The sequence below is a fragment of the Mesitornis unicolor genome, unplaced genomic scaffold (assembly GCF_000695765.1).
Source record: "Mesitornis unicolor isolate BGI_N332 unplaced genomic scaffold, ASM69576v1 scaffold29229, whole genome shotgun sequence".
NCBI lineage: Eukaryota > Metazoa > Chordata > Aves > Mesitornithiformes > Mesitornithidae > Mesitornis > Mesitornis unicolor.
Window position 1 is genome coordinate 24,643 of NW_010209777.1, and position 15,314 is coordinate 39,956.

The 15,314-nt window shown below is 53.7% G+C and overlaps 1 protein-coding gene across 1 annotated transcript in view; it reads left to right on the forward strand.

The window, feature by feature from the left end:
• Window positions 1-12,599, forward strand: part of SLC6A7 (solute carrier family 6 (neurotransmitter transporter), member 7) — a 17,253-nt gene extending 4,654 nt beyond the window's left edge. The window contains exons 3-15 of the mRNA XM_010192967.1: window positions 5,359-5,539; window positions 6,247-6,378; window positions 6,926-7,160; window positions 8,112-8,250; window positions 8,529-8,663; window positions 9,332-9,435; window positions 10,017-10,141; window positions 10,520-10,632; window positions 10,714-10,845; window positions 11,010-11,109; window positions 11,477-11,577; window positions 11,809-11,976; window positions 12,390-12,599. Coding sequence (XP_010191269.1) covers window positions 5,359-5,539; window positions 6,247-6,378; window positions 6,926-7,160; window positions 8,112-8,250; window positions 8,529-8,663; window positions 9,332-9,435; window positions 10,017-10,141; window positions 10,520-10,632; window positions 10,714-10,845; window positions 11,010-11,109; window positions 11,477-11,577; window positions 11,809-11,976; window positions 12,390-12,599 — 1,875 coding nt within the window. The remainder of the gene's footprint in view (window positions 1-5,358; window positions 5,540-6,246; window positions 6,379-6,925; window positions 7,161-8,111; window positions 8,251-8,528; window positions 8,664-9,331; window positions 9,436-10,016; window positions 10,142-10,519; window positions 10,633-10,713; window positions 10,846-11,009; window positions 11,110-11,476; window positions 11,578-11,808; window positions 11,977-12,389) is intronic.
• The last annotated feature ends 2,715 nt before the right edge of the window (window positions 12,600-15,314 follow it).

Genomic DNA, 15,314 nt, shown 5'->3' on the forward strand with positions numbered 1-15,314 from the left:
AGAGACAGGGAGCGGGGGCGCCTCCAGGGTGCGGGGCCGGGGAGCGGGGGGCAAGGCATGCCCATTGCCCTGCCATCCCCTGCCTGGGGAGCCTCCATGTGTGGCTGGCAGACTTTTCCATGGCATCAATTGCGAACGGGGATACTGTGTGTGCGTGGGGCCGAAGCGGGATGGGGAGAGGGATGAGAGGCATTTTGTAATGACTGCTCCTGTCCTGCTGCAATTACTGGACCACAGAGGCCCCATGCTGTGGGGAGCAGGTGCTGCTGACCAGGACTCATGTGGTGTCTAACCAGGGGGGCTGTGGTTGGGCACCCAGGGCAGGGCTGGCTTCTTGTAGCGTGGATTCCCCGAAGATGCTGCTCCTGCCAGCCCTAGGGACTGCCCAGTCTTGGGGGTGGTAAGGGATTCACCCATTGCTGGGTTGATCACAGGGAGCTGGGTTTTCCCACCTGCAGCTGGGATTGCCTCCTTCTCCATGGGATTTAAAGGGGTCCGGGTAGTGCTGGACCCTGAACTTCCCTGGTGTCCCTCGGCAGCTGGCAGAGCTTGAAATCCCTTTTATATACTGTTGGAAACCCTTCCTAAATCCAGCTTTCAGGCTTTCCTATCCTCAGCTCCCCTCCACTGCCACTTTGCTCTTACCAGGCTCTCTGGGTTCCCATCTCCCCCTGTACTGGGTACAAAGCCCTTTCCTGTGCCCATCCCGTGTGGGGACGCCGTGGTGTGGGGTGACAGAGGCTGGCAGCCACAGCTCCTTCATGGGGACAACCTGCAGCTGTGGGTCAGCCCTTCCTGGAGCACCCCGAGCAGTGACCCAGTGCTGTGACCTCTTTTGGGCTCTGCCTTCTGCCAAACCATGCCCACTAACCACAAGACAGGGCGACTCCAACCTGTGCCAGCCTTCAGATGAATGAGAACCCAGGAGAATTTAATCCCCACCAGGAAATTGCAGGAAACTGGGACATGATGTAGAAAAGCCGGCAGTAGCCTGGTGAAAGCCAGCAGCTGATGGCCCTGGCAGCCTCACAGCTGCCTACCTTTCTCTGCTGTTGTTTGGAAGCATCATCTGGCCTTTCCGTCTCCTCCTCTTTCCTACAAATTGCTTTTTCAGATGACTTTGTGACTGCAAGATCCATTAAAAGTTGTCTTTGTCCCTTCCAAAGGCTTTCAGAGATACTTGAAAGAATTTCTCTCCTGTTTAACATTTATTCAGGAATTCATTTAGTCTCACAGTGATCAGCTGGAATGAAAAGCAGATGTCTCCAGAGTTATTTTACCCATTCCCTGTGCTGCTTGGGGCCCTGCTGTCCTTCAATACACAGAAATATTCTTGCTGAACTCCAGATGGGGACTCTGGTGCTTGGATTCACCTGGCACCTTGGGACCACTGTGGCTGATGCTGCATGGCCGATGGAGGAGTTTGCACATTTTTGGCTGCAGCACCCACCCCTGGACCCTGACAGCCGCTTCCCTCTCTCGTTATGATCTGCTTCCCATCAGTGAGCCAGGAGTTGTAAGCCTTCTCACCAGACATGTTTTAGACATGTGGAAATGCCTCTTTAATAGAGATCTTTCTCAGGCTTTAAGGTTTTCAGGTTGGCTTTTGCATACAAGTATTTCCAGAAGAGCCAAGATTATGTTATTTTATTTTTTTTGCTTTTTTTCTTTGAGGGGTTTAGGGCTGTACCTCTCGTACCCACTCAGGCTGCCAAACTACTGCCCTCCTCTGCCTGCCACAAACTGCCTCAAACCTTCCCTGCTCCTTCCCCGGGGTTGTTGGATGAAAGGCCATAGGTGTTTGCAGCCGTGCATGCTCCCTGTGCTCTGGACGTCACTGTAATGAGTTTGCTTCAGCCTCAGCAACCTCCAGTCCCCAAATCCCCTGCGCTGGGATCATCATCACTTGCTTCCTCTCCTGGTATGTGCTGGGGGAAAGCAGGGCCAGCGCAGCCCTTCAAGGGGCTGTTCCACACCATCAAGTTGCTTTATTTACTTCATTTTCTAAGCGATATATCATTTGAATTAATTTTTATGCTGTTTTTCCTTTTTCTCAAAGAGAAGCATTTCAAACTAATCTGAAGTGACTCACACTTTACAGACGCACTGTGCTCACACACAGCTTGCATCCACAGGGGAGAAATCTGGCTTTGGGTGGCATTTCTCCCAGCCAAAGGCTGTGGTCCATGCACAAAACACTGGCAAAATAACCTCACAATGTCAGTTTGAATAGAGACAAAATATGATCAAAAAGTATCTTAAATCTGGCTGTTTTTTCACAGATAGAGCTGAGTTTTGCTCTGGTTTAAGTAAATTGGTTCACAGAAATATATTAACACAGGGTAATTGCCTTATGGAAGCCAACTCTTATCTTGGCAAAGACTACAGTGCTTTTTCTTCTCAGTGACCTTTGCTTTGCTGACTTCTTTGGGAGCATCTTCTGGTGAATAATGGAAAGTGATGCTGTGTTCAGAGAGGACATGGTTGCCAAGGGAGCTGTTAGTCCCCGTCTGTTTATAACCGCAAGACAGGAGCCCAGTTTGAGAGATGGCAGTTGGTGGTGGAAAGCACCAGAGCAATATCATAGCACCAGAGCGCTTCAGCTGCTCCTGAAAAAGAAAATTCTTTTTATGACAAAGGTTGAAAGGGAGCATTAATGCTAAAAAAAGGGCTGGGATTGAGCCGATGTGTGAGATTTGCAGCATCCTGAAGTAGAAAGGTGTGCATCTCTCTGCAATTTGGGACAAAGATGGGCTGGAATCCTTAAATACTACATTTTGCAATTCATTTTAAGTCAGAAAAATAGGCCAGGTTTTGTGTGATTTCTATGGAGAGGCTATGATTCCGGGCATTTTTGAGCATTGCAGTCATGGAGCAGCCTCCATGTGTGTTTTCCAGCAGCATCCCTGGCCTGTGCCTCTGATGGGGACTGCAATGTTACCATCCTTGGGGTCTGCTCTGCCCAGGATCCTAAATTTAAACTGCAGAGCTCCAACTGAAGATATTAATAAGAGGGGCAGTCAGCACCAAGACAGGCTTGACAAGCTACATCCTGTGGCCTCTGAAAAGGATGGCTGAGCCATGTACAGTTTGAAAAAGATTCTGCTGGTTCCTTTTATTTTGCTGGTTCCGTGTTGGTTTCCATGCTACATCTGATGATGGGCACCTGCATTTCATCAGATCATGTGGCTCCACTGTGCCCTCTCACAACTGTTCAGGATTCCAGCGGAGGTGCAGGAATTAGGCAAGGGGATTTAATGCCCTGCTGGCATCCCTGCTTGCTGTTTCTCTGTGATACAAACTCAGAAAGCAAGAGCTTCCCCAGACAGCGTGAGGGACTAGGGAGTATTTTTCTGGGGAAGACCAAACTGCAATGGCTCATAGTTTCTGTCCCCACCTGGCAGGGACCTTTGTGAGTGTAGGCATTATCTGCTGAAACTTTTGGGAAGGATGTTGCAGAGCAGTCTGCCCATCGCCCACAAACAACAGGTTGCTGTTGGTCATGCCTGCTGTGTGAGCTGGGTTAATTAGCAGGCATGGCCATGGTCTGGAGAAGCTGCGAAGCTGGAGAGCTGTGTTAAACTGCAGGAGGGCTGCCAGATAGCAACGGTTTTATAGCAACAGTATTACATTTGGGTCACGTTTTTACTTTACAGCCTCTGTTTCTGAAGCTTTTCTTCTGGCCCTTGCTTTGTGACGGTGGTATCCAGCGGGGATGAGCTTTTAAGGGTGTATTTTAGTGTAATGCCTTTGCTGGGGCTGTGTGTTTCAGATTGGCTTTGGGAAGAGTTTGCCCCAGCTCATCCTGTCCCTCAAGGGGTTTGCATGCTGGGTGGGAATGGGTTCACTTCTGCATTTGGTGCCGTTGGGCTGCAAGCAGCACACATGTGGTGCTGGTGGCTGAAAGAGTGGGGTGCACCCTGCAAAGGGTGGGTGCGTGTGGCCATTGCCATCAGCAAGATGACTCCTTGTCTCCATGGAAACCTGCAGCAGGAGCTTCCTGTGGTCCAGCTGGAGAGGAGGTGGCTGCCACCTTCCCAGGAGCTGTGGCTGGGCAGCTCTGGGTTTTGCTCATCAGCCAGCTCTGATCTCCTGGGAGGTGGATGTCTGCCATGGGCTCTGAGCACACATGCTCACTAGGACCCACAACTCCTTCTGGCTGATCTCTCCAAATACAGGCTGCTCTCCCTCAACCACATCCCACAGGCTTGTTCCCTACAATCTGTGAACACAAGGATGGCTGCTCTTTCCTTTTGAGAGCCCAAGAAGACAGGAAGGTTCCCAAATGGGCTCCTCCTGCCCTGGACCTGGTGCTCTGTCAGCACAGACCCCAGCATCCTTCTGTCTCTGTGCCTCATTACCAGCCAAGCCTGACACACGCCCAGGCAGAGACATGGTAACATGCACAGGGGCAGGATCCTCATCCCACCCTTTTTGGCTGCCCAGTCCTGCCCAGGAGATATCTGTGATGGGATTTCACTCAGCAGCTGCTGGCTGAGCCTTCCAGCTTTGGTGACTGCCAGTGGGATGGGAGCTGGCAGGGATGACCTCCCTGCTCTCCCACAGTCAGGAGGCTGGGGAAGTCCAGATAGACAAAACAGGTCTTCATTGCAGACCTGATGTACAAACACCAAGGAGCCCTCTCAGTGCATCACCTCAACCTAAATGTATTGCAGGACTCGCATCTCCCACTTGGCAGGCTGAGGCAGCCAGGGAGGAAGGGAACAGATTAATCCCCTGCCTGCTGAAGAGCTGGCCTGTGCCTCACTCATCCAGGGCAGATTAGGAAAGCTGGAAGGAGCTTGCTCAGTAGGGACAACTGGTTGCGAGTCACTAAATCCCCACAGTGTAGGCTTTTGGCAGTTGGAAAAGCGTGAAAAAGGCATGGAGCGTTTAATGGTAGTCAAGCCCAGCATGGCCTGGGCTGGGGCCATCGTGCTCCCTGGCACACTGGTGGTGTTTCTTCCCCTGTTGTTCTCTCACACGTGCTCTGCAGGAGTTCAGGAAAGTTTATCGTGGCCCCTTGGAAGGATTTCTTGGGAAACCGGGGTTGCAAGATTGGGGCTGGACTCCCAAGGTGAGCTGGGGCTCTCCTGCCTTTCCCAGGTGAGCTCTGGCTATGTGGGATTGCATTTATCCCCTTTCCTTACAGAGCAGGCTATTGACTGGGGTGGTGCACAGAGAGCCGCTGGGACAGAGTGTCCCCTAGGGACAAGTGTCAGTGCTGCGAGTCGGGGTCACCAGTACACACCTGAGCTCTCAGCGCCCCTTCCCTCTCTCCTGCTCTTCATCCCCTGCTTTTATTCCTTCCTCCATCCCCGGCAGTCCTCTCACATCCCCTGCTTTCCTCTTGTTCAGCCGGTGACACCAGAGCTCCTGGTGAGCCCCAGCAGCCAGGATGGGGACCTGGGCTCTGAGTGCCCTGAAGACAGAGGGAACTGGACAGGACGGCTGGATTTCCTCCTCTCCTGCATCGGATACTGTGTGGGCCTGGGAAATGTCTGGAGGTTCCCCTACAGGGCTTACACTAATGGAGGAGGTACTTGGGCATCCTTTGTAGTGGCCACGTCTTCCTTTCACTGAGCTGGGCTGGTGGGACATGTCTCTGAAGAGCTATCCCTTCACCTTCTCCAGACTGGGAAACAGCACTTCTTGCTGTGGGGTGAAGCCTTCTCCTGCCCCTCAGGTTTGCTGTAGGGCATTAACCACCTGTATGCATGAGTGGAAGGAGCTCACCAGCCCATTTCTGTACCCATAGCCTTGGAGACATCCCCAGCTCCATGCTGGACTGGATACCTCCTCAGAATCCCCCTTGGTTTCCAATAGCTTCTTGGCCTGGTGTCCTCTAGAACTCAGCAGGGTTAGCAAATGCTTCCTAGGTACTGAAGGAGGGGAGCAAGCCTTTTGCAATGCAAGAGCTCGGTGTGATGGTGCAAAGTGCCCAGCTTGTTCAGCTACTCCCAGAGTAATTGCTTGTCACATGCAACAACTGGAGAATTTCACAGTGTTTGTGAAACATTCAAGGAGAAAAGAGACGCAGGGGCTGGGAGGAAGCACAGCATCAGGTTAATCACAGCCCCTTCCTTCTGCACTAATGGTGAGCTGCTGCCCCTTGCTGCCTTCCAGATGTTGATGTAGGTCCCTCAGGGCCACAGATGTTGAATGAATGTTATTCCCTGTCATAGATGGGCTTTAGATGTTTGCTCTGTGTTATTTTGGGGGGTATTTTTTTCCTTCTTCTTGCAGGAGCTTTCCTGGTTCCTTACTTCATCATGCTGGCCATCTGTGGGATCCCCATCTTCTTCATGGAACTGTCACTTGGCCAGTTTTCCAGCCTGGGGCCACTCGCCGTCTGGAAGATAAGCCCTCTCTTTAAAGGTGCGTGAGTGAAGTCCAGAGCCTCTGGAAGAGCTGCTTGACGGGGATGTGAACCAGCAGCAGCGTCTCGTGATCCTCAAAGCTCTTGTTAGAATCAAAGGTTAAATCCTGAGGGAAGGTGGAGTAGGCTGGACCTCTGAGTTAGCTGTTTTAGTAGCTGCAAGATATGATGAGACCTATCAGTCTTTGGAGGCTCTGGAAATTGCATGAAAATTAAGCCAATTAGTGTACAAAATACAGCATCAAAGCTAAGCCATGACTGTTAAAGACATAAGAATGTAAGAAGAAAGCATTCAAAAAAAGGTCAGATGAAATACTTTCACTCTCAACATTAAGTTGGAGTAAAATCACCTGTAAGGTGCAATAGATCATCAGTTCAGAGAAGACATGTCCAAAGGGTATAATGGCATTAAGAGGCTCTCCCCTCCAGGTGAACCTCTGACTGGTTAAACATTTGGCTGCTGAGAACCAGTGTCTGATCCTGGTTTTGGATGTGCTCTGCTCTGGAGAGATGGCTCACTCCTTCTTTACCCTCTCCCTCCTCCAGGCGTTGGCATGGGCACGATCCTCATCGTCTCCCTGGTGGCCATTTACTACAACATGATCATTGCTTACGTTCTCTTCTACCTCTTTGCATCCCTCACAAGCGACTTGCCCTGGCAGCACTGTGGCAACTGGTGGAATACCGATCTGTGCCTGGACCACCACGTCATCAAGGCAGGGAACATCACCTTCCCTGTCAACACCACCAACACTGTCAGCCCCAGCGAGGAGTACTGGAGGTAAAGAGGTAAAGGGACAATCGTGTCCCTGGTCGTGGGGAAGTGGTTGGCATCCAACCAGGGAGGGCATGCGGATGGGATGAGGGGTGAAAGTCTGTACTGCACTTCCTATGGCATGGTGGGCACTCATGGTGGGTGTTGTGGTCAATGGTTCTCATGGTCAGCTGTGGGGTGATATTTCAGTTTAGCCTTTTGGATCATGTCCTTGGGATGTGGGAAGTGTCCACAATCTAGCACTGCTTTGCTGGCCTGGAGATATATTAGACTGAAATGCATCCTATGCCTGGCCCAGCTGTAATTTGCTGTCAAGATGCCAGGCATCCCCTCTGGGCTCTTTAATGGATCACAGAATCACAGAATCACAGAACGTTAGGGATTGGAAGGGGCCTCAAAAGATCATCCAGTCCAATCCCCCTGCCGGAGCAGGAACACCCAGATGAGGTTGCACAGGAAGGCGTCCAGGCGGGTTTTGAATGTCTCCAGAGAAGGAGACTCCACAGCCTCTCTGGGCAGCCTGGGCCAGTGCTCTGTCACCCTCACTGAGAAGAAGTTTCTTCTCAAATTTAAGTGGAACCTCCTGTGTTCCACCTTGTGCCCATTACCCCTTGTCCTATCATTGTTTGTCACCGAGAAGAGCCTGACTCCATCCTTGTGACACTCACCCTTTAAATATTTATAAACATGAATGAGGTCTCCCCTCAGTCTCCTCTTCTGCAAACTAAAGAGACCCAGCTCCCTCAGCCGCTCCTCATAAGGGAGATGCTCCACTCCCTTGATGATGGTGGAGAAATCTCACCAGCTTCTCCCCTTTCCATGGCAAATAGCTGCCAGCACCTTGTTGCTCTCTTATTGCTGGGGTTCTTATTTAGCGGCTGAAGCATTGCTGGGTTCAGAGGGGGTCTCTGGAAGAAGGCAGAGGGTGCCTCACGGGCAGTTCTCCTTTCACCCTAGCCGGTACGTCCTGCACATCCAAGGGAGCTCTGGGATCGGAGATCCTGGAAGGATCCGCTGGAACCTGTGTCTGTGCCTGCTCCTTTCTTGGACTATCGTCTATCTGTGCATCCTAAAGGGAGTCAAATCCTCCGGCAAGGTAAGGGCTGGACAGTCCCTTTTGGGAGGATCTGCAGTGCCTGCGATTCTCTGCACGTCTGGGAAAGTGTTACCCACAAACACCATCAGCTGGACACAGGCCACTTTGGGATGGTTTGTACACCCAGACACTGGCAGGGCTGACGTCACTGTCCCTGCTGCATCCCAAGGACCCCGGCTCTGCAGTGATGCCAGGCGTTGCGATGTCCCACCCCAGGGAGGAGCACTCGTGCTGTGCCCTCACTCCTGGCTCTTTCAGCTGGCTCTGCTCTCCTACAGGTCGTGTACTTTACCGCCACCTTCCCCTACCTCATCCTGGTGATGCTGCTTATCCGTGGCGTGACCCTGGAGGGGGCCTGGAAGGGGATCCGGTTTTACCTCACGCCCCAGTTTGATCACTTGCTGTCTTCCAAGGTGAGCAGGATTTGGTGCAATTTGTTTAAGACACAAAATGAAGCTTCTCCTGCCACGTCTAGCATGCAACAGAGCTGATTCCTTTACTCAATGCCTTTTCTGACCATCCCCTGTCCCAAAGTCCTCTCTCAGTTGCTGAGACCAAAATAGCGAAAGTATTTGACTTTCAGCAATCTGTCTTTGCTCCACACCTTGTCTATAGTACTCTGCGACATGGCCCAGCCCTGTGCCCACGTTTCTGGCTGTCCATGCAGGGGATGGAGTGCTCACCACCTCCCCTGGGTACCAAGACCATGGGCAGGATTAGCCCAGCCCCTGTGGTGGGCTGGGGGGTGGTGATGGGTGCCCATGGTGGATTTGGCTTTTCTGTTCTTGGTGTGAGGAGCAGGGAGTTTCCTTGGGTCAGCAGTGCTGGTACCAGAGACCTCCCACTTTTACAAGGGCATTCAATGCCACACTGAGTTGGCTGTCAAACGCTCTCATCAATCCCTCTGCTATCCAGCTGACCCACTGTGTGAGTGGTGAGTGTGTTAGCAAGGAAAGACAAAGACCTTGGAGGGCTGGGGTAGATGTGCTGGGGGCTCTAGGGAAGCTTATTTCCCGCTCCCTCTTCCTCAGGGGGAGGTTTCCAAAGCCCTGCTCTCCTCAAACTGGTTTCCTTCCCCTAGGTGTGGATCGAGGCGGCCCTGCAGATTTTCTACTCCCTTGGGGTAGGCTTTGGGGGCCTCCTCACCTTCGCCTCATACAACACCTTCCACCAGAATATCTACAGGTGGGGGCCAGTTGCTGTCTCATAAAAATCCTGAGCTGGGGGGAGCCGTGAAAAGCTCAACTGGTGGATTTCCAAGTCAGCAGAATCCCATGGGGCAGCAGGTGGTCCCCCAGCACTGCTTCTTGCCCCAGCACCTTACAGTGCAGCAGTTTGCACAGGCTTGAGAGGGACAGAGGGGTCTGTGGAAGAAAGTTCTCAAGTTCTAAACATCAAGGCACAGCACCTGACTCAAAGTTTTGGGCTGTAGATGCTGAAGGATGAAGATACTTGAGACTAGACTTAGGCATGTTTGTCCTGTTCCCAGCATTTGTTGCAGGTCACCAGCAGAGAGGAGTCTGGGTGCTGGACATTTGGTCTGATTGCCTCCACAGGAGAAAGCAAGCCTGGGAGAAACCCCCAAATAACCCATGTTCCTAGATATATGTTCCTTTTGCATCTGGAAAGTACATACCAAGAGATGCCCCGGGGGAGAATTACACTGGGTCGTCTTACTCTGACACCCAGGGCTGGCAAAGCCACCATGCACTACTGTGGCCATTAAGGGGCTGGCATGTTCAGAGCATCTTTTTTCTCTGCTATAGGGACACCTTCATAGTGACCTTGGGCAATGCCATCACCAGCATCCTGGCAGGTTTTGCCATCTTCTCTGTTTTGGGATACATGTCCCAGGAGCTTGGGGTCCCTGTTAACCAGGTGGCAAAGGCAGGTAAGGCCAAATGAAGACCCTTTCTCCTTCGCCCTATGCCTGGGTGCGCTGAGGAGCATCCCTTTTGGATGGAAGGCATCTGAGAGTGTCAGTGTGAGGGATGAAGTTGTACGCTCAGCTGCCCAGAGGGAGGGAAGCAGAGAGACTAGTTCCTGCCATGCAAACGTTGAGCAACACCAAGTGATGTCTAATAAGGGTCTGAGCAAGGAGCAGGTTGGTTCTCCTGCACCTCTCCATCCTCTGCTGCAGGACCCCTCCTGCCCATCTTGCAAGAGCCCTGGCACATCCTCAGCGTGGTGTCGCTCTGTTGGGATCTTCTCTCCTCCATCCCCTGTGCTGTCATCCCCTTTTCACCCTGCTGTCCTTTGCCTCCCCTAGGTCCTGGCCTGGCTTTTGTCGTGTACCCCCAGGCCATGACAATGCTCCCCCTTTCTCCATTCTGGTCTTTCCTGTTCTTCTTCATGCTGTTAACCTTGGGCCTGGACAGCCAGGTAAGGACAGAGCTCCTGAGCTGGCTGCAGTATCCAGGCAGCCCAGGGGGCTCAGGAGACCCTCTGCTCCTCTGCATGCAGTTTGCCTTCATGGAGACCATTGTGACAGCAGTGACAGACGAATTTCCTTATTACTTGCGGCCAAAGAAAGCTTCCTTCTCGGCTGTCGTCTGCATCGCCCTCTTCCTGATGGGGCTCATCCTCACAACTGAGGTAAGGATGTGGGGCTGAATGTGTCATGGGGACTAACTGGGGCCTCATTTTAGGGAATGCTTAGAGGAGAGGCCAAGTTTGCATAAACAAGTATAATTCCCAGAAGTGGGAGAACATGAGATTCTGGTTGCGGGGATGCTGGCCACTGTGCTTTGCCTCCACAGGGTGGAATGTACTGGCTGGTCCTACTGGATGACTACAGCGCTGGCTTTGGTCTCATGGTGGTGGTGATCACTACCTGCCTTGTGGTGACACGTGTCTATGGTAAGGGGATCTGTCCCACAGGGGCGCAGGGAAGGGTGAGCTGTCTGTATGGAGAGGGACTTAGAGGGAGGAGGCAGGGATCTAGCAGCCTTCAATGGAGCGTGAAACACCTCTGCTCCAACCTCTTCTTTCTTCTTGGCTTCACTGGATTCACCTCTCCAGACTGATTTGGGGTGCTGAGCTTGGTCCCTCAGGCAGCACCAGCTAGGCCCCAATTCCTGCATCTCGCAGCTGGGGAGGGAGATATTTCTTTGCTGCAGAGAATGCAAACCACCACTTTTGGTTGGTGCAGGACAGCCGGGTACAGGCACCAGGCTCTGGAGGAGGGATCCTGGCTTCTGAGTCCTTCTCCTTCTCCCTCTTCCAGGTATAAAGAGGTTCTGCAGAGATATCCACATGATGCTGGGCTTCAAACCGGGCCCCTACTTCAGAGCCTGCTGGATGGTCCTGTCCCCGGCAACAATGATGGTAACTGCTCAGCTTGAGGTGCTGGATGGTGCTGGAGAGCTGCAGTGGTGCCAGCATCCCTGGGTGACCTCTCTTGGTGACAAGTTGCTCTGCTGGCATCTCCTGCTGGTCACTGCCTGCCTCAGGGACAACTCTGGCTCCCCTGGGAGGTCACCACCATCTCCAGGCCTTTTTTGAGCATGAGACCTTCCGAGGTCTCTGGGCTGACCTCACTTTCTTCCCATCCCACAGGCTCTGCTGGTGTACAACATCATCAAGTACCAGCCCTCTCAGTATGGCAGCTACCGCTTCCCTGCCTGGGCCGAGGTCTTGGGCATTCTCATGGGAGTCCTCTCCTGCCTGATGATTCCTGTGGGCATGGTGGTGGCCATACTCCAAGAAGAAGGGACGCTGTGGGAGGTAGGAGGTGCTGGGACCCAACATTGCTGGGGAGCACCCCAGAAACATGTAGGGATGACCATGACTCTCTGCTGAGCCTGTCTCCTCCTGCAATTTCTGCATCCTCTCTCCTGGAGGTGTGTGTGTCTGTCCCTCCTTGCTGCCCATGGGGTGTGAGAGACCTCACATCCCAGGGCATTTCCAGCAGTGACCCTTCCTGCCATGGCAGGCAGGTACTGAGTCACACTGCTCCCCAGGGGGCAGCCCTGTGGGCATCTCCCTCCAAAACAAAACAGCCTTCTCACATCCCCATCCTCCCCCAGTCTCCTGGGATTGCAGAGGGGTGAGTGAGCTGCCAGGTGGGGGTCCCAGCCGGGGAGCAGAGCGGACGCCGGTGCAGGGTGCCGGTGCTGCCTCCGCCTGTTCCCTCACAGCGCATCCAGCAAGCCATGCATCCCACCATGGACTGGGGCCCGTCGCTGGAGGAGAACCGGACCGGCATGTACGTGGCGAGCCTGGCTGGCAGCCAGTCCCCTAAGCCGCTGATGGTCCACATGCGGAAATATGGGGGCATCACCAGCTACGAGAACACAGCTATTGAGGTGGACCGGGAGATAGAGGAGGAGGAGGAGTCCATGATGTGAGAGGACTTGGTGCTCCACAGGCTGAGGGAGGCTCACAACCCCAGTTTGCACAGGTTGCACTGTGGCACTTCAGGACGGCTTGGGGGGGTCTTTTGGGGAGCAGTCGGGAGCTGCTGATCCTGCCGTCCTCCTCACCACCGCCCTGGCCCCGCCAGGACAGAGCTGCTGCCTGTCCCAGTACCCCCGAAGTGTTTCTGCTCAGTGTGTGATAAGTGTGTGTGTTTGTGTGATCGTGTTTGTGTGATCGTATCTGGTGCAAGTGTTTGGGCTGCCTTGCTCCCACCCTTGGCCCCAGCCCTGTCTTCTCTGTGAAGGGATGCTCGGGCTGTGGGGATGCTCGGGCTGTGGGGATGCTCGGGCTGTGGGGATGCTCGGGCTGCGGGAAGCAGGGAGAAGGAGGAGGTCCTCTGTGTTCATCTGTTCTCTGCTCATGTGTATTTAATGCAAATAACCTACGAACATGTGTGAGAAAGGACTGTAATATCCTCTATGCTGGTGTGTATCAGTGCACTCCTTTCATATGGAGGTACTCCAGCAAAACCAGTGCAAATCTGTGTCCTGCTAAAGAAATCTGACCTTGGAAATGAGCAGCTAAAAACAATTAAAAGGGGAGAAAAATGCTTTATAAACAAATGAGCTTCCATGTATTTAGGTTCCTCAGTGGATCTGGGCAACTCTTCCCTGCAGTGCCTGGCAGGGCTGGGGTAAGCTGAAAGAAGGGAAGAGGCTGGGTGGCCCATTCTCCATGTGTGCAGGAGGTCAGGGACAAGTCTCAGCTGGACTCAGTGCCAAAGGAAGACCCGTGTCCACCCCTGAGGTGGATCTGAGGGCTGTCTCTAGCTCTGGGCACTGCTTTTCCCAGGGAAAGGTGGAGGGCTGGGTTTCAGTGCCTGTGTGTGGTTTTAGGGTAGCTCAGCCAGAGGCCCCTATCGCATAGGGCCTGTCTGCTGCTGGGGCTACCAGGGAGCTCCTGGGCAGGGCTGTTTGGGTCTGATGCTGCCAGTCCCTGTCACCCCAGTGTTGTGTGCACCTTCCCCCATGTACTGTCAGCTCGCCATTAAAAAGCAGTGTGTCACATAGCATCTGTGTGTGTTATTTGTGTGGGTCTCCAGCATGCAAGAAGGGCACATCCAAGGGGTATGCAGTCTTCTTGGGCTTTGTACTGCAAATCTCCATTCTGTTCAGGTAAAAGCCAAAAACCCAGGATAAAGAGGAAAATTAGGGTTTATGTCTGAATTATGGATCTTGCCCCATTGCCGTGGTTTATTAATCCCATGGGACATGCAACTTTGAGTCCAGCACTATGGGCTGAGCCTCCATGGTGAAACCTAGCATGCAGCTGTGGTTTTCCTTAATGACCCTTTCCTATGATGGAAAATATTTAAGTATTGCCTTCTCCTCTCTGGGAGCATAGAGCTAGCTCTGACACCTCCTCATACCTGCCTGTCTCCCCACACCCAGGGATGCTGAGCTCCCTTCCTAGCCAGCTCTGCCCTTCCTTTTCCCTGCAGGATCACTGATGACTTTCCACATCCTCCTTGCCATACCCCACCCTGGCTGCAGTGTGCAGGGATGATGGAGGTCCCCCAGCCACAGCTTCTCTGGGTGCGTGGGCCTCTGGCAGCACCATCATGCTGCAAAACACCTTCATCCGCTAGCTCCTGGGTTAATCATTAGAGACCGGCCATAAAAGTGTCGCTGATGGAAAGTTCAGGCCGTGGCGGCTGGGGAGCGCATAAACATTTATGGCCCCAATGAATCCCTCGCTCTAACCTTGACACTATTTACTGAGCTGGAGGCCTCGGGAGGTCACGGTGTTGCCCAGCCATCACCGTGGGTGCTGGCTGGGGAGCCCGAGCTGGGAGGGACACACACGTGTGTCTGTGTGGTGTGATGGAGCAGGTGACGGGCTCGAGCATGTCACAGTGTTGCTGCCAGCCACAACGTACCAGAGCAACCAGGAAAGCCTGACCCCTCACACAGCAGGGAGACAGAGGTGCCTTTGGCTGTGCAAGGGGCTCTGATCTGTGGGTGTGTGTGACCTTGCTGCCCACCTGTGTGGGGTCCTGCCACATTCCCCCAATCTTCCCTGTAATCCCGGGATACTCAAGGCTCTCCCTTAGCAGCTGCCATCAAACAGTGTAGTGTTGCAGAGTGATGGGAAAGATGGAGCAGAGGCTACGCTGGGGATGTGTAACTGGTAGGGAACAAATCTGACAGCAGCAAGGGGAAACCAAGCCCCAGAGGTGCCAGGGCAGTGGCACAGCCTGAGGACGTGTCCCCTGGGCCATGTGTGGCTGTGCGCGGGGAGACGTGGGACTCGCTGTTGGCAGCACGCCCTGTTCTGGGGGTTGGCGATGCACCCGCACCCTACACTGTGACCTAGGGTGCGATGCCATCCTCCCCACGTCCCCAGTGACGGGTACTCCCTCCCCTTCTGCGCCTTCGCCCCCCCCCCGGCGTGTCCCTCTGCCCTCCCGCAGAGCCCAGGGCTTTCTCCCAGGCATTTGCAAGACCCTTGGGCCCCGCCGGGTGCGGTGGGCGAGGAGGGGTGGCCAGGGGACAGGAGCAGTCCTGGGACTGCCCGGGCCTGTGCCGCTCGTCCTGTCTGTGCCGGGCTGGGAAGGGAGTGCCAGTGGGGACAGGAGCGGTCCGGTGGTGACACCTGCTGGGGCCGCGGCACATGGCAGGGGGGGCCCACGGGGCAGCTGGGGC